We start from the raw sequence: 21,576 nt of genomic DNA, 5'->3' as shown, positions 1-21,576 counted from the left end.
GATCTAAAGTTGTTGAACTCAATATTAAGTCCGGAAGGCTGTAAGGTACCTAGTCGGAAGATGAGGTGCTGTTCCTCCAGTTTGCGTTGAGCTTCACTGGAACATTGCAGCAGGCCAAGGACGGACATGTGGGCATGAGAGCAGGGTGATGTGTTGAAATGGCAAGCGACAGGGAGGTCTGGGTCATGCTTGCAGACAGACCAAAGGTGTTCTGCAAAGCGGTCACCCAGTCTGTGTTTGGTCTCTCCAATGTAGAGGAAACCGCATTGGGAGCAGCGAAAGCAGTAGACTAAATTGAGGGAAGTGCAAGCGAAATGCTACTTCACTTGAAAGGAGTGTTTGGGCCCTTGGACGGTGAGGAGGGGGGAAGTAAAGTGGCAGGTGTTGCACCTTGTGCGGTTGCATGGGAAGGTGCCGTGGGAGGGGGTTGAGGTGTAGGAGGTGATGGAGGAGTGGACCAGGGTGTCCCGGAGGGAACAATCCCTGCGGAATGCCGCCGGGTTGGGGGGGTGGGGGTGAAGGGAAGATGTGTTTGGTGGTGGCATCATCACGCAAACTGGAGGAACAGCACCTCATCTTCCGACTAGGTACTTTACAGCCTTCCAGGCTGAATATTGAGTTCAACAGCTTTAAATCATGAAATCTGTCCTCCATCCCCACCCCCTTTCCGATCCCCCTTTTTCCAATAATTTATATATATTTTTCTTTTCCCACCTATTTCCATTATTTTAAAATATATTTCCATCCATTGTTTTATTTCTACCTTTTAGCCTATTTTGATCCCTTCCCCCCACCCCACCCCCACTAGGGCTATCTGACCCTTGCTCATCCTGCTTTCTACCCTTAATGTCACCATTAGCACATTTCTTAGCTAATATCACCACCATCAACACCTCTTTGTCCTTTTGTCTATGATATCTTTTAGCAATCTCCACCTATCACTGGCCCTCTATCCAGCTCTACCTGTCACCCCCCCCCCCCCAACTTAACCCAGCTCTTCTCTATTTTTCCTTAGTTCTGGTGAAGAGTCATACGGACTCAAAAAGTTAACTGTATCCCTTTCCGCAGATGCTGTCAGACCTGCTGAGTTTTTCCAGGTGTTTTTGTTTTTGTTTCGGATTTCCAGCATCTGCAGTTTTTTGTTTTTTTCCCCAAGTATGTGTTTGGTCTGGCCCTTGGATCAGTCCAAATTGGTCTGGTAATATTGATTTGTTTTCCATGGTTGCTTTAAAGATCAGGGAAGTACAGCTTTAAATGCTGTATTCATTTTTCACAGAATTTTCCCATACTTCTACTGTTTTGGCGGGCTTCCAGGGTGATGGTGGCCCAGGGCGATGGTGGCCCTGGCCTCTTTGAGTAAATTACTGCACAAAACTAAAGACAATCAACTATTCTGGCCTTCCCTGCGATATCCAAGGATTTTCAAGCATTTTACAACCAATTCCTGGCTTTGGCTGAGACTTTTAAACCTTCTGCTTTGCGTTTCCTTTTACACAACGATCTCATCTGCCACGCGGTATGGCGCTGATTCTGAACCCGGCTGGCCATGGTGATTTCGGAAGCAGACTGCTCTGACATTTTTACAGCACTGAAGCTTTTCAAGCTAGTCCTGGCTTAGAATTGAATTTTTTGTTCATCCCTGCTAGGTCGTTTGATTCTGCACTCTGTGGGCATTCATAATGGACCTCCGCAAGGTCTTGTGGAGTTCTCAGCTGCACGGTAGAGTTTTTTCTCTACCTTTCTGCTTCCAATTCTGCAATGGAGCTTCTTTCAGGGGATCTCCCGCTATGTCTTCACTTCAGCTGCTTTCATTGCTGTCAGAATGCTGCTCCTTGAATTTTTCAGCTTTTGAATTTCTACTCCAGCTTCTCTGAGGTTTTGAGTTTTTCCATTAGCTGCCACCATGTTGTATACTATATGTTTAGTTGGTTTCACAAAGAGGTTTTGAGTCTTGTATGGCTGAATATTAACTGTTTATTGATAACACATAACTATGTACATATATACAGGGTTTAGCCCAAACTATGTGCTAACTCTAATGCTTGCTTCTACAGAGGTGTCTGTTCAATCCACAACTCTCTCTAGTTTCAGGTCATGTGTCTCTTTACATCACACTGTGGGTGGTACTGTTTCCCAGTCCCACATTAACCCTTGCTACGCCAGATACCCTTATACTACACATGTGAGTGCCCTTTTAAATATTACTTCAGTGGATCAAAGAAACCAAGTCCACTAGGCTTTATTGCTGGGTTGGGCGCTGGGCAGGACTCCTGTGATTTTGTGTTAAAATGGCATTGGGGTCTTACTTGCATCATAGGACCTGATTTGCAATTATGCATGAGCTCTAACTGCAGGTAGGCACTTCGACCGACTGCAAAAAAAAAGACTACAGTTAAAATGGTGGCTGACAAATGGGATCTCCAGCAATTTTAACAACCCACTCCATTCCTGAAAGGCAGCCAGGGATAAAATCACACCCAATATTTGGAAGCAAATGCCTCTGTTGTCAGTCATTTTACAGTCACTTCATCAAAGCCAGTAAGTTGAATATATATATTTTTCATTGTCATCAGATATCACTACCATGCATTACAGTTAAAGTAAAAGAAAAATCTTTGTGCAAAAATTTGAGGTTTATAGTTGTGCAATGGTTGTCAACTGTACTTGATAATAAACTGAACAATCTACCACAGAGGATCTCTAGCTTGTTTAGCCAAGGTTAATTGACATTCAGATCATCCTCTCCTTACCTCCAGCGAGTTGGTTCTTTTTATCAGACATCAAAAGCCTGTGTACTCTGAGCTCCTTAAGCACGGCACTGATCTACGGACAGAACATCTGCATGTGCAAAGGAACTGAGGAGGGACAGACAACTGAGCAGATGTCACAGGGAAAAGAGCTACCCTGGGAGTCAAATGGTCGAGCATAAAACACAGAGACTTGACCTAGGCATTAGGCAACAATGTACAAAAATTCATCCTAACTAGATTTCACACCTGACTGCACAAACATAAATTTAGTTATCAGGGGTTAATTGCATACTAAGGCACAAAAAGCCAACCAGACGGACTCCATTAAAAAGGAATTATAATTACAAGCCATTTACACATGGTCAGTGCCTGTAGCCAGCTCTATAATACTGGTGGTAAAAACTACACATTTATTTGGAATATGCTCAAGAGCAAAAACAAAACCAAAAATTAGGTTGGTCACATATATGTGGACACCACAGAGTGATATATAATGTCGGAAGAACATAGTCAAGCAGTATAAAATTGAACAACTAGGAAAAAATAGATCAACCCATAATAGCAATAATTTAATTCATTCAAAACAGAGTTACAATGCATTAGAGCCCTAATCCTCATGCCACAGAGTGAGATGATTATTGTTCCAATTCCCACTCTGCTCAGTTTCCAACCTGAATTGCACCAGCCGGGACAAATCAAAGTGTTGTTAAAAACCTTCATCATCTGCATTGGCTATTTACCAGAGTTTCCATTGCTAAGTTTTACTCAAAGAAAAACGAGAATGAAAAAATGTTCTGTTTTCTGAACATTTACTACATTCTTTGTTTAGAAAAGATTTCTGCACATGAGCATTGTAGATTAAAAGGTATAAATGTGTATTTGAAGATGGAGAAGAAATGTCAAATACCATGAAGGTTAAAAATAAATAGAATTCTAGGAAAAGAAAGATCAGAAGACAGAGTTAAGTCAGTTACAAGGGGACACTTGTGGTTGTCTGGGAATGGGTTATTGTCCATGCTGTCAACAGCATGTGCATAAAGGCCAGACAGAGTAAGAAACAGGTACTAACTTGCCATGAAAGATTAGATTAAAATAATCAAAGGTATATGAAAAAGTATCTTATTATAGGCATTTTCTTGGATGTAATTGTGGACATAATTACACGTTGCAAGTATTTTCTGAGTACTTGGGGTTACTTTTTTCCAATGCATTAAGTAATTTATATGTGAAGCTTTAGCTGCATTAGCTTAGTAACAACATATACCCACTTACCACTGCAAGTTATTTTTAAAAAATCACTTCTTGCCGTTAACAGCAAGTACTAGGTGCATTCTATTTATTTTTAACCTTCACGGTATTTGACATTTCTTCTCCAACTTCAAATACACATTTATACCTTTTAATCTACAATGCTCATGTGCAGAAATCTTTTCTAAACAAAGAATGTAGTAAATATTCAGAAAACAGAACATTTTGTCATTCTCATTTTTCTTTGAGTAAAACTTAGCAATGGAAACTCTGGTAAATGGCCAATGCAGATGATGAAGGTTTTTAACAACAAAAACAAATTGCATTTATAGAAGCATAGTAAAAACAAAGTATAGCACAGCAAAACTTCCAAAGGTGCTTCACAGAAACATTTTCAGATAAAATTTGACACCAAGCCACAAAAGGACAATTGACCAAAAGCTTGGTCAAAGAGAGGTTTTATGAAGCTTCTTAAAGGAGAAGGGAAAGGTTTAGGGAGAGAATTCCAATGCTTGTGCCATAAGTAGTTGAAGGCACAGCAGTGGTGGTGGAATGAAGGAAATCAGGAGTGCACAAAAGGCCGGAACTGAAGGGAGACAGAGTGGTTCCCAGGGCTAGAACTTGTTACAGAGATAGGGAGAGGCAGGGCCATGGAGGGAATTGAACACAAAAGGATAGAATTTTAAATTTGAAATGTTGCTTGACCTGGAGGCAATGTAGGTCAAGGGTGGACTTGGTCCAGGTTAGGATACAGGCAATTGGGTCTTGGACAAGTCCAAATTCACAGAGGGTGGAAGGTGGGAGGCACGCCAGGACAGCATTGGAATTGTAGAGTTTGGAGGTAACAAAAGGATGGATGAGGATTTTAGCAGCAGATGGGCTGAGGCAGAGATGGGCTATATGAAGGAAGGGTTTCCTTAATGATTGAATACAATCTGTTTAATATCTTGAGGCTGAAGTTAGAAAAATCATGCTTTGCAGCACTACAAAGCAGGCGGAAAGAAAGCCTGATAAGGTTTCAAAACCTTACGGGACAAAATAAATAGCTTATAAAGGCAACAAAATGTTGACATAGCTTAATAACACGTCTGCTGCAGGTGTGCCTGGGGAAAAGCAAAACCACATAATTCCTTTGAAATCAGGAATTCATTTAAATAAGCTTCTGTTTTGCTTCCATAACACAGAAATATGCAGTTATTTTACACCATTTTCAAATGAAGTGTTGTAAGGCAATCTCCTACAGATTCTTGTTTGACAATTGTTTCACATAGTTTGCAATGCTTTTGGGGATAATTTCATTTGATAAATATTGAAGTCTCAACAGTAATTGGGATCTTTCTATAAGTAGTTGAATTAAAATTTTACTTATTGCAATGTAGGCTGTCTGCTCAGTTTTTCTGGTTCCACAGTGGCCTAGCCAGCGCTACTTAAAGGGGATGCTGGAGGCTGCCAAAGAACAGTTTAAACTTACCTTACTGTGGATCCAGAAACGGCAGAGTACTCCTCCTGGCTTCACAGCAACACTGCAGGCCTCCGCTGTCCTGGGCCTATCTCCCTCTCCCTAATGACTTACCTGCAGGTCAGCTGTGCACTGGAACCAGCCAAATTTTCCAGGGTGCCAACTAGCAAGCTCTCCTGCCTTCTATCCTAACATAGACCTTCCCTTTTGTTTTCCTCCCCTGACCCTTTCCCTGCCTCTGTACTTCTTAAAACCTGTCACATCACTTTTTTTCCAGTTCTGAGGTAAGGTCATTGACCTGAAACATTGGGCAGAATTTTACGTTCGTCAGTAGGGCGGGCCCAACCGACTCGGCAGCGGGTGGGCGGCCGTTTGCCGCTGAAGAAACGGGCCGCGCCACTATTTTCCGCGGGTGGGCCAATTAAGGCCCGCCCTGCGGGTAAGCAACTCCCGTGGAAAACGGGAAAATAGTCACGGGGCAGCCTCAGACTGCCGGTTCCAATGGGGAACTGCAGTCTGTATAAAGAGTGGTCAGGCAGCCTGCTTGAGGCAGTGCACCATGGCCACTCATGGAGAGAGGGAGGGAGGTCCGAGTGGACAGCAGCATGAGCAGGAGGAGGGAGGCAGGCTGCAGGAGAGGCCAGCAGGGGGCCACTGCGCCCCCCCGATTTTCCAATGCATGCCTTGCTGTCCTCCTGCAAGAGGTGGGCATCCATCGGCACCTTCTGTATCCGGAGGATGGGAGGAGAAGGGCCCCCCATGTCACCAGCCAGGCGTGGGAGGAGGTGGGTGACGCTGTAAGCACACATGATGATGTGTGGTGCACTGGCACACAGTGCAGGAAACGATTCAATGATTTGCTGCACTCTGGAAGGGTGAGTACCATGTCTGCCTTGGCTATTTGACCCAGAAGGCAGCCTTAGCCTTTGACCCCACCCCCCACCATGACTTGCTGTCATTACTGCATAGGGCATCTATCGCATGCTGGGTGGGCAAATGGGTACTGACCATGCTTACACCAGCCTTAGTGGTTGAGGAGAAGAAGGGTTCTCCCCGCAGCATATGTTGGTCTTTGTGGCAGTTGAGTAGTCTGGGGTCAACCTGCAGGGGAGGCCGCTAGACACATACTCAGAACTGCAACACATGTTATATTGATGGTAATGAGATGGTGCAAGGGGTGCCTCAAGGTGCTGTGGGCAAGTGCCATCTGCTGGCATTGGCGCCGCACCTAGTTGCGCCTCCTTGCCATGGGCGCTAAGAGCCGTGTGATATTCAAAGTGATGGATGCCGAATGTGTCCAAGGTGGCCGTTGGGGGAGGGGGCTGGGACCAGCCGTGCTATCTTCTGGGGACTGATCACCAGTAGTGTGGACAGGAGCCGCTGGAGGCCTCAGATGGGCCACTGTGGTTGGGGTGCGGTGTGCGCGTGCAGACTACATGAGCAAGCAGCCCCAATAAATCCTCTTCTCTGTTTTGCAGGCAAAAACTCACAATGCCTGGGAGTGCCAGAGGACTGGAAGTGGGCGAGCCCTCCTGCAGCGCCTCACGCTTTTTGAAGAGCAGGCCATGGAGCTGGGCAGCAGTCAAGAGGCCAGGGCGGCCGGTGGCGGTGAGGCTGGGGTCCGGCGGGCAGGTATTTGAGGTCCACAGTCCCATCCACTCTGTCTGCACACCATCCAAACCACTGATGTTTGCTGCAATCGTTAATGCTGAAACATTGCTCATTCACAGACTGAGACACTCTGACGTGTGGGTCATACAGAAAGGACCCTCGTCCCCTTGAGGAATCGCATCTCCACCACCTTCCAAAGTCACCTTATCCCATTTGTGACCACTATCACCATGGTCTAACATGCCATTGGATCGCTGCTGCACAGCCAAAGACTTATTTCATCTGAGGGGGTTTGGGACCCCCAGCACCCTTTCAGCCAATGCACCCCACATTACTTTGTCCAAAAGGTCCTCAGCACCTCAGCTGTGAACATCATGGCACTCAACTTAGATGAATGCCACCACGTTACTCATCCCTGCACCAAGGGGAAATGTTGCCTTCTGCCCACCCGGTCTATGCCCCTCCTTACGAAATGAAGGCCAATAATGTGACCTCTCAATCTCCTGTGGTCGACGGCAAATGTCGCTATTGTTTGCAGTGTTTCCTTAGCCCCACAACTATCCAGGCCACAATGCATCCAGGTCAGGTACCTCTGCACTCTCCCCACTCCTATGGTTCATAACATGCCACGTGGCATTCCTGAAGCCATCTGACCAGCCTGTCTGCATGTGCGTTTAATGTTTGGGGCTAGTCTTGACTCTTCTTCACCTCACCAATGTTCTTCTCCTTAGGGTCTTGAAGGGTGAGTGACTTATGAGGCTGGGGGTGGGGGAAGGGATGAAAGGTTGAACTGAATGTATGCTAACTGATGCACTGTCCTTGTTGTTAATTTCAGCATCACCACCAGAGCAATCCGCACCTCGACCCCACGGCACCCCCCTCCACACTTTGAGGGTCAACAAGTGCCACTTGCGGCACATCATTTCAGCCAGCCAGGCACCAGCGCAGACACACTCGCCTCGGTGGGGACTTTACCGTTGGCTAGTATCCCGGGTCACAGTGGAGAGGGCACATCACGATCGCTGGAGGAGATGGTAAGGGCAGAGAGTGCCGATGGCTCCAGCAGCCGGAGGGCTGCAGGGGACGAGGCACATGTTGAGTCCAGCATTGATGACGTGCCTCTGGAGTTGTCCCCATTGCAGCAGCTGCAGGAAAGGCAGCAGGAAGTGTGGTTGCATCTGGCAGGGTTGCATGAGGGAATGGTTCAGTTGCTCTCTGCGACGAAGGAGTCTAGGCAGAGTGCACGCGAAGAATCCGCCCTGAGCCAGAGCTTCAGGATTCCTTCAATGAGAGATTGGCGACTCTCAGAGAGGGGCTTCCACCAAATGGATCAAAATATGATTGGGTTACGCTCTGACCTGCAAGCCCTCACAGCGGTTCTGGCCACAGGTGGTGTTTTCCATTGTGGACACCGAGCGCTGGCACTCAGTGCCCATGCATCTGCACTCAGTGCCCATGCATCTGCGGTGAGCAGGGAGGTAGATTTGGACCTCACGTCGGCGCAGCAGCTGCCTGCCATCGCCGCAAGCTCCTCTCATGGTGCTCCAGATGAGGGCAGCAACTCCTCTGCCCCTCTGCCAGTCAACGTTTCTTCCGTTGAGGCAGCGACAACTGGGAAGGTGCCAGTTCTGGAACTGGCCACTCCCTCCCAGGCGGGGCCATCACAGGCTCCACGGGCCAGAGGATGCCCACCAAGGTCATCGAGCCCAATAGGACACCAAAGTCAGCAGGCTGTCTCTCAAGCCACTCTGAGCGATGGGGCGGCACATAGACGTAGCACCCAAAAATGTAAGCATAAGGCACCTTAGGCACTCCACCGGTATGTCACTGGTGATTTTGTGTTGGCCTTAGAATAGGGACCCATGTTTTTGTGATCGCTAACAAGCGGTGTGTGTTTTTGATTTGGACAAAATAAAGTCCACCTTTGTAACCATGGCTGAGGGTCTTTTGTTTGTGGTGCATTTTTCTTTTTCACATATTTATCATGAGTGTTTGAGTGGACATTGATGTTTCTGTACTAAGCCCTTATTTGCAGCTGAACAGGTGGAAGATGTGGCACCTAAGTGCCTCGTGTGGAAGTGCCAGGCAATGCTGTTCCTGCTGATCCATGTGTGTGGAGCTAGCTGAAGGTTCTTTGGATTAAATTGGCGCGGGTGTCCCGGCCTCCTTGGTGTAAATGCGGGTTATCATTCTGCCCCTCATCATCGCCCTGTGCTTCCTCATCCTCTGAGACACTGCTGGATTCATCATGTGCAGCCTCATCCAGGGCTTCAAGGTCTTCATCATCAACTCCATCCCTCCTTTCCAGCGCAAGATTGTGCAGGGCGCAGCAGACTACCACTATCAGAGAGACGCAGTCTGGGGGCTACTGGAGTGCGCCCCCCGAGTAGTCCAGGCAATGGAAGCGCATCTTGAGAAGACAGATGGCTCTCTCCACCACAGCCCTTTTGGTGCCCTGGCTCCTATTGTACCGATGTTCAGCTTCTGTTCTTGGACGGCGTAGTGGCGTCATGAGCCACCTTCGCAGGGGATAGCCCTTGTCACCCATCAGGCAACCATCCAGCCGAGCCAGAGCACTGAAGAGCCCCGGCACCTGGGAGTGTCTGAGGATGTAGGCATCGTGGGAGCTGCCTGGGTACCTTGCACAGACTTGTAAATCTGCATCCTGTGATCACAAACTATCTGCACGTTCATGGAGTGGAAATCCTTCCTGTTGACGAAGGCACCAGGTTCACCTGCTGGTGCCTTGATGGCCACATGTGTACAGTCTATAGCACCCTGGACACGGGGGAAGCCAACAATGGCCACGAAGACTCTGGCTTGCTGTGCCTGACTTGCCTGGTCGCAGCGGAAGTGGATGAAGGTAGATACCCGTCTGAACAGAGCATCTGTAACCTGCTTGACACGTGTGGACAGCTGATTGGGAGACACCGCAAAGATCACCCACCGAGCCCTGGAAGGAGCCAGATGCACAGAAGTGGAGGGCAACTGTGACCTTCAGAGTTGCTGGCATGGGGTGTCCACCCACACAGTTAGGGGAGATCTCAGGGCCAATCATCTGACAGATATAGTTGACTGTCTCCCTTGAGAGTTGGAGCCTTCTTCAGCACTGCACCTCAGTCATATTGAGGTAGCTGCTTCGCCACCTGTATACCCTGGCAGCAGGATAGTGGCATCTTCTGCGGCCCCTTGCGCCTTGGACAACCTCTTGGCCCTGCGCCCCTTGTGCCTGCGCCTGGCCTCCCAAAGGTGGCTCCCCTGGAGGCTGATTGTCCAGTCCTGGCCTTCTCCTTATTCTATCCCTCCCTTCCTCCTCAGGGGAGCTGCCTCCAGTGGAGAGGTCAGAACCCATGCCTCCAATGGAGAGGTCAGAACCCATATCCCCAGGCTAAATGGAGGCCTCCAGAAAGCTGCAGGCCCGAGAAAGATTACTGTCTGCAGACTGGTTTCAAAGTACACAAGAAGCTCTTGGAAATCGATGAGAACTGCTAACAATCACACAGGCAACTTTTAAACACTTTCATCAATTATAACTTTGTCAAAAACATGAACAACCCCTCTGAGTCCACATATCCCGACATTGCAAAACTTTTCTTAAATAATCTCCTACACGCCTTCCCGTTGGGCCCATGCGCCAACCCGAAGTACGTACGGGCCCCTCAAAATCGTACACAATTGGCAAGTTAAGGGGCTTAACGAGCCCTTCAATTAATGGCGGGCGAACTGATTGCGCCCGCCCACCGAAATATCGCAATGGCGCGCACTGATGTCAGCGCGCGTCATTTTACGCACTGACTTGGGGGCTACGTCATCCGCACGTCAGCCGGAAAATTCTGGCCATTAACTTTGTTTCTCTGTCCACAGAGCTGCCTGATCAACTGAGTATTTCCAGCACTTTTTGTTTTTATTTCAGATTTCCAACATCTGCAGTATTTTGCTTTCATTGAACTGTGTTGGGACTCCAATTGGCATCTGAAAATGAGGACCAAAATCCAATTGATCTTTAGATCTGCATAGCAGGGGCGCTGCCCACTTCACAGCAGTTTTCAGCTTTATACCAATTTCCCAGCAATTATTTACCGCTTGACAATATATTTTATCAATTTTCAACTGGTCATCAATCACATTTTCTCACTTGTTACTGCTGAACCAACAGTATCTCAATTTTTTCTACCACACATGGAATTGCTTGTGCATGTAAACCTTAAACCTTGAACTAAAATATTAATGTATTCTTAGGTACTGCTAGTTACTGCGGATTGGTGATTGAATTGGAATTATGAATACTGAATGCAAAAAAAGTGTTCATTGGTCTTAAGATGTTATTATCTGTAACAATCTGTCCTGAATTGGGCTGTGGCTGTACAGAAGAATAATGGTCCCAAGCCAATTTGATAATCTACAAGTTATGAACTGTGCATAAAAAAAATTTGAAACTGTTTATGTTTAGGAAAATGTTATCAAATGGTTGTGGTAACTTTCCAATATAAAACTCTCCCTTAAGCATTGCAGAAAACAGATTACTGTTATATCTGAGCTATTGTTCCACATTATTTTTACTAAAAAAAACAAAATTCACTGCAGCCAATAAAGAATATCTAAAGCTAAGGGAACAGGCCGGGAAAATAGAATTGAGGTAGAAGATTAGCCATAATCTTACAGAATGGTTCAGTGGGTTCAAGGGGTCATATTGCATATTCCTACTATTTTTTAAGTTCTTATGTTCTTAAGCTCAGTTTCATGATGGGGGTAGTGGGGGCGAAATAAAAATTTCAGGAGCTCCCCATCTTCAAAAGAATAAAATCAGAACTCATTAGAACATAAGAAATAGGCGCACAAGCAGGCCATACAGCCCTTTGAGCCTACTCTGCCACTCAGGTTACTTTGGGCTTGATTTTCCATTTGGGGTTGGGATCAAATGCTGGTCCCAACCCTGCACCGTGTTGGGAATAGTCTCCTGACATGACTTTTGAAGAAATGGCCAATTAATGGCCACAGGGTGTGCTTGCTGTACAATTAAGAATAGCCAGCGGGCTCCCAACTCTGGAAGGCCAATAGGAGGCTCTCCAGCAGTGAAAGGGCAAAAGCCTGCCGCTGCAGGTAAGAGAAAGAGGGAAATGCCCTTTCAGCACTTTTAAAATTTATAGAAGTAAAAGTGCCACAGCTGTCAGACCGGCTTTATGGAGGGGGAGCCTTTCCACAAGGTGGACTGTGGCCCTGTGCCCATTTATCATTCTCGGCAGCAAAGGAGATTTTAAAAGCAAGCCAGAGCACTGAGCCCCCCTTCCCTGTCTGCTGTTGGGAGGACACCTTTCCTTGTGCTTCAACCACTACATGGGGCCCACCTGTTCACTGGAAACTTCCAGTGGTAGAGAGGCCTTAATAAGCCCCTTAACAGGCTTAAGAAATTGGGGCCCTTAATAAACTAATATTTTCTGCAAAATATAGAACTTTTATGAAATTAACTAATACAGCATTAATTTTCTCTCTCCGGAAAGGCAATTTCTAAACAGGTAACAATTCTAAACAGTCCCTGGAAATGTCAGGATCACTTAATTCAGGCTTCCAAGTTGACATTCCTAAGTTGGTAGGATGGCATCTTGTGTACCCCCTTATCTATGCAAATGTTTAGAAAAGGCCAGGAAATGATCCTCAGCATGAAGTATACTAAAAAGCTGACCTCAAGCAGGGTGACGAACAGAGGTGACCACCCTGACATCTTGAGTACTTGTCCTGTATCCATTAGTCAGAAGGGTTTTAAAAGGTGATTGACACTGGTAAAGTTCCAGCCCCCAGAAAAAGGATGTATTAACAAATGCTGGGAGAGAGGGGGCAGGGCCTGGTCAGGTGGCAGTTCACATTAGGCAGCTGTCTCCTTCAGATGGAAGATGGACAAGGGAAGTTGGAGGAAGACCAAGGGGAGAGTTCACACTTCTATTAGAGAATAAAATGCTGCTATCACAAGCTACTGAAATCAACACACTCTATGCCAACCGTCCGTACATCCTCTGGGATCATTGAACAGTCTCAATTATCAAAGGCTATATACTTTCCTGTCTATCTAGCTAATGCATCATATCTAAACTGTTATTTCTTAACAAACTTAATAAACTACCTTAAAATTATTTACGAATGCTCAACTGCCTATCTTAGGTGTCTGTGGCACCCAAACCCAAAATCTTACAAAATCTACCTGCCCCTGGCTGGTACATGGCCATTCCAGACCCAACTCAGCCTCCTCGGAAATGGCTGAAAATCTTGACCATGCTGTGGATTCAGCAGACTAGCTGGCAGGTGGAATTTCCAGGCAAGCTCACCCCCGTTCCTGGCCCCATCTCACCACAAAAATTCTGCCCCCTGTATCTGTGCAGTTTGTAGCTTTTTTAAATCCAATCGCACCTACTACAAGTGTCTGATGGGTCAAAGCAGAGTGAAGTACATTTATTTGAATTTTATGATTTCTCATAACTGTTAGCTTGGCTCATGATAGTACTCATCTGAGGCAGAAAGTCACGGGTTTAAGTTCTATTCCAGGACTTGAACAGAATCTAGACTGATACATCAGAAGAATACTGAAGCCGTGTGGCATTGTTGCAGTGGTGCCCTTTCGGATAACATCCCCTACAATTCTGGCCTCACGTACCTCCAATTTTCTTCGCCTACCACTGGTGGCCATGTCTTCAGTTTCCTTGGCCCTAACTTCTGGAATTCTCTCCCTGATCCCCTCCACCTTTGTATCCTCCTTTAAGATGCTCCTTAAAACCTCCCACTGTGATCAATCTGTCCTAATATCTCATTATGTCAAATGTTCTTTGTTAGTGCTCCTGTGAACATCTTGTTTTACTATTTCAAAGGTGCTAATAACTTCAAGTTGTCGTTATTATGTTAAATCATGGCCCCGCCCACCTGAGCTGGGCAGACATACAATTCTTTAGCACTATCTGAAGAGCAGAAAGCTCTTCCAGTGTTTTAACCAGTATTCATCACTCAACTAATTTGATCTAAACAAGTTATTTATCTCATTGATGTTTGCTGAACATTGCTGTGTGCAAGTTAGCTATCTCTTTAGCCTATGTAACAATAGTGACTACACTTCAAAGTTATGCACTAGCTATGAAGCACTTTGAGATATCACCAGGACATGAGAGATGCCAGATACATGGAAGTTCTTTCTTTCTGATTGTAGAATCTGGAATATTTTTCTGGTTCTACTTACTCAACTCAATTATCGCATTCAATTCAGTTATCCCACTCAATTCAGTTATTTGTAAATATTAACATTTGACTTATATAAAACAGAAAATGCTGAAAAAACTCAACAGGTCTGGCAGCATCTGTGGAGTGAGAAACAGTTAATGTTTCGACTCCATGTGACTCTTCTTCAGAGCTAAAGAGAAGTAGAAATATGATAGATTTTACAGTATAAAATCCAGTATAAAAGGATACAGTATAAAATAAGAATACAATATACAGTATAAAAGTAGTCATATGCACTCAAAACGTTAACTCTGTTTCTCTCTCCACAGATGCTGCAAGACCTGGAGAGTTTTTCCAGCATTTTCTGGTTTTATTTCAGATTTCCAGCATCGGCAGTATTTTGCTTTTATCTTAACCTTTGCCTTATTGCAATAGTTTAAATAGCAAAATGAGGCTGCTTTTAAAAAAATGTATAGGCACTTGCAAGCAAGCATCATAAAACAATCCAGAACAATAGTTTCTATTTTCAAGAAGGAGTTAGATATAGCTCTTGGGGCGAAAGGGATCAAAGGATATGGGGAGAAAACGGGAGCAGGCTATTGAGTTGGATGATCAGCCATGATCATAATGAATGGCAGAGCAGGCTCACAGGGCCGAATGGCCTGCTCCTAGTTTCTACGTTTCTATGCCTTTCTAACAACTTGTACAAACGAGGGAAAAAACGTACTGTCAACAGTTAGTCTTTGGACTAGAGGAACGATTGAACACCATGGCTTAGGAGGCTGGAAAAGTTCAAAACAATAAGCAGATAGATTCTGAGATACCACACTTCATCAGTCAAACTCTTCTTGTATCTTTCACAGTGCAAAACAGGTATAGAGATATGGGACGGGCTAAATAAAAGCACGGTGGGTGGGGAAGTGGGGAAAGGAGCAAATCAGGTAGTCAATATTGAAAAATCCAGCATTAGACAGAGGATACAAATGATTTCTGTTCAATTTTTGTTTTCCCATTGCATCAATGGATTGAGAGAAATAGTTGAGCACAGTAAAAGGAGACATTAAGGAATTACAAAATAGATTGCTTACTAATTAAAACACACCAGCTGAGGACATCAAAGAAGAACCAAACATAACTGCAACATAGCACTGAAATGTAGAAGCACAAGAACATTAAAGGTAACAGGAAAAGTAAACTCTGGGCTAGGCTTTATGGCCCCCCGCTGGTGTTTTTGAAGGTAGTGAGGCTTGTAAAATACAGCATGTGGCCTGCATGCCACCTACCCACCTGCCCCTGACCTGCCTCCCATTTTACGGGGGGCACTGGGCAGCCCGCTCGCCCTTAGACCTATTGAACCTAATTAATGCCACTTAGGTGCCTCATCCTGACCCTGCTGCTATTTTACCTGTGGCAAGGCGAGGCCCAGCCAAGCAGGTAGCCCAACAGTTTTTACTGGGTGAGCTGGTGTCAGGCAAGAAGGGGGGGTCCATCCTTTGGGGGGACAAGAAGTGGGGGGGGGGGGGGGGTCCCCTGTGCCCATTGGAGGCATCTCCCTCTCCCAAGGTCACACCCACTCCTACCCTTTAACCCTTTGCCTTGGTCTCTCATACTCAGTCCCCTACCTCCCTCAACCCCCTTGCTGGGGCCTGCCAGTCAGGCCCCACCAATACATTAGACTTACCTTCAGTCCAGCTTGCTTAACCTCCTGTTTGGGTTTTAGCTGTAATCCCAGCAGTGGCCATCACCTGAAGCTACTGGGACTAGAGTGCTGCCAGCCAATCGGATTGGCCAGCAGCTCCCTAAGGCGAGACTTCCTGCCCAGATCGGAGCAGAAGTCTCACCCTGAGCCAATTAACACCCTGCCGAGCATAAAATGGCTGCAGGGCAGCCGGCTTTTTCATGGGCGAGCTCCTGGCCAACTTTTTAGTTAGGGGGCGGGGAACATGGCACCCTGTAAAATTCAACCCTCTAATTCAGGAAAGAGAAACAAGTAATCAAATAGGATCGAAAAGAAATCATAGGGAGAATTTTCTCCCCGTCGAGGCCGCTTAGTGGGAGCGGGCCCGGGCGGGCGCGCAGCTGATAGCTGCCCATGATCAGCTGTGTATCGCCATTTTACATGGGTGGGCCAATTGAGGCCTGCCCAGTGTGACGCGCACCCGGAAGTGCTGAGTGCTGTGCGGGTGGGGGGAGGAGGGAGAGTCGGGGCCTGTGCTCATTCATGCATGTGTGCGAAAGAGTGCAGAAATCTCCCTGAGGCACAGAGCTGCCTCAGGGAGATTAGTTTGATTATTATGAATTGAAATAAAGAAAAATAAATATTCAGACATGTCTCCTCATGTGAATTTTAATAAAAATTTTTATTCAATTTATAAATCGTTCATGAAACCTCATCCCACCTATGGATGAGGTTTCATGATAAATGTGACAGCCACCTGGGCTCTTCGCCTGCCTGCCAACCTTAAGGTTGGACAGGCAGCCCAGACAACCAGCTTAATTAGATTATTAATGGCCTTAATAGGCCTTTGACAGTCCAGCGGGTGCGCAGCTGACTCCGGTGCGCACTCGCCGAACTGAAGATCGGAATGACGCGCAGTGGCGTCAGGACGCATGCCTGACATCACCGTGCATCATTTTACGCGTCAGCGAGCGGGGCCCGCCCCTGCACGCCAACCAGAAGATTCAGGCCCATGTGTTGATGTTTAAATCCTAATAGTTAATTTAAGACATCTGTATTGAACAGATCTGCACAAGTAATATAATGATTAAATAATTTAAATTCTTAGATCTAGCAATAGATACCAACAAAAAGCAATACAACCATTCGCAGTAAAACCACTTGCAATACAACCACTTGCAATGCTTCGAGGTATTTGGAGTGCGGTTCCTTTAAAAAGTGGCAGCGTATACAATGATAGTGCATGCATTTACATTCTTACTGAGGGTTTGGGGAGGCAGTAGCACAGTGGTTTGGTCACTGAACTAGTATTCTGGAGATCAAGGGTAATGCGCTGGTGACCCAGGTTCAAATCCCACCACAGCAGATGGTGAAATTTGAATTCAATAAAAATCTAGAATTAAAAGTCTGATGATGACCAGAAAACCATTGCCAATTGTCGTAAAAACCCATCTGGTTCACTAATGTCCTTTAGGGAAGGAAATCTGCTGTCCTTACTTGGTCTGGCCTACATGTGACTCCAGATCCACAGCAATGTGGTTGACTCTTAAATGCCCTCTGAACAAGGGCAATTGGGGATGAGCAATAATTGCTGGCCTAGCCAGCGATGCCCACATCCCATGAATACATTTTTTAAAAGTACAATAGTTTCAGTGTTAATATATATATATATATATATATCTCGTTAGTATATCGGGAATCCATTTAAACTAAATAGATAACAACTGTTCAGAAAATGATAGTCAAACAATTTATCTAAATATGGTTTTTACCGTATTAATTATATTTCAACTCAAACTTTAACCAAACAAACAAACCGCAACAATTTGCATCAATGTGTTAGAGTGAAATATTTTCTTTACATTTGCCCTTTTTGGGAGCAGAACAAATGATTTCTAGAAAAACTGAGTTTTTCTTTGGCTGAGTAAATAGGGCCTATACTCTCTGGATTTTAGAGGTGGTCTCATTGAAACAAGATTCTGAAAGAGATTGAGAGGGTACATACTGAGAAGTTTATTCTTACCCTGGCTGGGGAATCTAGAACATGCGTGCTCAGTCTCAGGATAAGGCTCCGATTAGTTAGAACTGAGATAAGGAGAAATTTCTTCACTCAAAGGCTTGTGAGCCTTTGGAATTCTCTAGCACAGAGAGGTTTGGATGCTTCATCATTGATTATATCAAAGGCTGAGACAGACATATATTTGGGCACTCAAGGGATAAGGGGTGCAGGTGAGAAAATGGAGTTGAGGCTGAAGATCAGCCATGATCATATTGAATGACGGAGCAGGTTCAAGGATCTGTATGGTCTACTCCCGCTCCTATTTCTCATGTTCTTATGTTCTGAAAATCCATGAAAAAGGCACAACGACATCTCCATGCTATGTTCAACCCACGGTACAATTAACTTTAAGAAACCTAATCAAGGTGAATTAAAAAAGCTTAACACAAACCACAGATGCTTAAAATCCAAAATAGAAACAGTAAATGTTAGAGAGGCACAGCATTTCCTCTAACAAAAACAGAAAATGCTGAAAAAACTCAGCAGGTCTAATAGCATCTGTGGAAAGAAAGACAGATTTAACGTTTTGAGTCTGTACGGCCCTTCTCCAGAGTCATACAGAGTTACACGGACTCGAAACGTTAACTCTGTCTTTCTCTCCACAGATGCTGTTAGACCTGCTGAGTTTTTTCAGCATTTTGTTTTTGTTTCAGATTTCCAGCATCCGAAGTATTTTGCTTTTATCACAGCATTTTCTCTCCTGGGCAAATAAAACTTGCAACTTTTCAGTGCAATACTAATATAGCTAACTAAAAACCTTTATACAATTGAAACTGTATGGCTCATATAGCTGTAATACTTGGGTAATACTTACATGTGTGAGATACTAAATTTATTTTACCTATATGAACATGCCAAACCTACTTCCTAACAAGTCACCAAAGTTGGAAAAAATTCAAGCAAATGTGCTGCCACTCAACAACAGCAAGTGCCAGCTGTAACCATAGCAACTCCTAATAACAGCTCCTGAGCTTTTTGTGGCATTGGTACCACAGACAAATTATGCTTACAGTACACAGCAAGCATGATTTAATATTCAACCACCCCTACACAGCAGATATCTGCAAGCATCCTTCCTGTAGTTATCTTGTCCTATTTCCTTACAGTTCTCTTTCTTTCCTGAACATCACCTTCAAAATAAACTCTCATATCTATAATCCATTATAGCATTTGGACCTTGCTATCACATGATGCCTTGCTATTTACAAAATTAAAATCACCAAAGCTATAATCGATTTAACCCACATCCCTATAAGCGCACTATCCTCTCTTTCTGCCCTGTTAAAAAAACTCTTCAACTCATTCAATCAGGCTCTTTTCCAATTCCCAGCTCCCTTGGCTTCAGTCCAGAGCACTTATTGCTGTCAGTACCTCTATGAATCTGCTCAATAATTACTTTCCTTTTCCTTACCCTTTGATGACCTGATCCCAATCAGATCCCATTTGGTGTCCTCACACCCCCCTCAAACCCCCAATTTTGACCCAAGCCCAATCCCCCTTCCCAAATACGAAAGCCACCTCCATGGTCTTAAATCTGTGGAGTGGAGACTAGGCTGCATGACCTGTATGACTAACCTGGCTGTCTATCTCAAGAAATAATACCTTTCCTGTGAAGAGCCAGGTCCTCTTATTGCTTCAGGGAAATCCTTCATGCTGGAGAGCAGCCAGATGGGCACCACCTCTCTCCTGCTAACACACAGCATGTTTGTGGGGAATCTGGTGCTTCCTCTTCGTCATTACGAACCACTGCCTGTAACCTCCTTCCTCATTCCTTCCATCCTCGCCTAAGTTTCTAGATGTGGACTTCTTTTTGAATCAACATATTCTGTTTTGTTGTCTCTGTTCGAGTCCTTGTAACACTCCCTTCCACCTATAAGAGCTTTTACCAAGAGCACATTTCCGGCACTGAATGTGCATGTCCATACCACCCACTACATTTTTTACTGGTTGCAAAGGGCACAATGGCAACAAGTTTCATGGCCATTATGTAGTTAACTTGAATTTACTGATAAAATAAAGCTGAAGTAAGAGGTATCTATTCATTTTGGCCAACTCAATTACCGTCATGTTTTAAACTTTCTGTAAAATAGCAAGGTGAAGTTAAGAAACTAGTTAAAAAATAATTGAATTACAGTTATATAATTGTTTTCATAACTGTTAGAATGTGTGTTCTGTTGCATATTTTATTGTTGCAATGTATATTCTAACAAATATTCATGCAAAAAAAAAATTGTGCTGCAACTGGCTTACTCACCAAACAGAACCTAGCTGTACAGTTTCCATTTAACTATTTTGTTTAGTTTCTGGGTGACATAGCCCATCCCAGCCCTGAATACTGCTCCAGGCAATCAGTTGGATTCTGTATTTAGTCTTTGATCAACGCTCAACTATCAGATTAGCATATGCACACACTCATCCTGCACTTTATCCTCTTAATAAACTTTCAAACTCCCCCATTGCTGTTCGACAGAGCAATCAGCCACTGCCTGAACCAATCCCCCACTCATTCCACCGCTGAATTCCAAGTATGTGTGCACGCTGTGTAATTGCTCTTTGACTATTCCTACAGGAGCGATTCCTACCCGTTTGATGCAGTCCGTTTTTGACAGCCGTTCTCGGATCAGCTCTGCCCACAGTGTATTGGGAATTTCCTGCAAAGCAAAAGAGAATTGCAAAGAGATGAGAGGGTGAATATTCAGAGCGAAGTTCAAAAGGAATTCCAAAGCCCCTACATGATTAGGCTGAAGGAGAAAAGTGACGAGAATCGGCAGGCACTTTTTTTTTGACAGTTACTGTATCCCATGGGGAAGTTGGCTCGAGACCCATGGTCCAGCGCAGTGGGAGTATGGAATCACTGCCTGCTTGTGGTGGATCATGCTGCTTGCTGCCGCAGCCAGTGTCTGCTTCATCCCTTTGAAGTGTCACACTGACAGAGGTTATGAAAGTTACAAACTCATTTTGTGTCGCCCTGCTATACCAAGCAATCTTTTAAAGTTGTTTTAGGGTTTTTAGAAAATCTGGAGGAAAAAAATTAAGAAGATTGTTGAAAGTGGTTAAGATTCATGTCTACCATCTGGAACCATGTATGGTAACTTTCACAACACAGGATGCACAAAGAATATCTGCAGGATACAATTTATATGCAGTGAATGAATAAACTAACCAGGGTGATGGTCAATCCTATAAGTGGGATATAAAATTATATTCTCAGGCCTTCAGTGTGAATCCTATTTATACAACGTTTTAGCTAAAAATATAACATTTGAATGATAAGCTTAGAACAGAAATAATTTTAATTGCAAACTATACTGATGCACAGATTGGTTCCTGGATCATTATCTTGAATGTTCCTCCCCCACACCCCCAGCACTATTATTTGTTCTCAATTATAACTATATTTCCATGAAATTTAAATATTTCATGGAAATTACTTGATCTAATGAAATAAAAAAAATATACTGCTGCTTGGGTTAGAACTTTTATCCAATTGTTTAAATCTTTTCTCAATTTTAAATGTGAAATAATTTTGTTTCCCAACTCTAAATTGGACTGCATTGTTGGTGTTAATCTAATA

General features: G+C 44.7%; 1 protein-coding gene across 2 annotated transcripts in view; it reads right to left on the bottom strand.

Annotated features, from left to right (window-relative positions):
• Window positions 1-21,576, bottom strand: part of ak8 (adenylate kinase 8) — a 135,448-nt gene that overhangs the window by 96,194 nt on the left and 17,678 nt on the right. For both annotated transcript variants that reach the window (XM_078549986.1, XM_078549987.1), the window contains exon 5: window positions 20,585-20,653. In XM_078549986.1, coding sequence (XP_078406112.1) covers window positions 20,585-20,653 — 69 coding nt within the window. The remainder of the gene's footprint in view (window positions 1-20,584; window positions 20,654-21,576) is intronic.

This window comes from Cetorhinus maximus, chromosome 10, assembly GCF_964194155.1.
Source record: "Cetorhinus maximus chromosome 10, sCetMax3.hap1.1, whole genome shotgun sequence".
Taxonomy (NCBI): Eukaryota; Metazoa; Chordata; class Chondrichthyes; order Lamniformes; family Cetorhinidae; genus Cetorhinus; species Cetorhinus maximus.
Note: the sequence above shows the minus strand (reverse complement) of the source record. Positions and strands in the feature narration are given on the sequence as shown.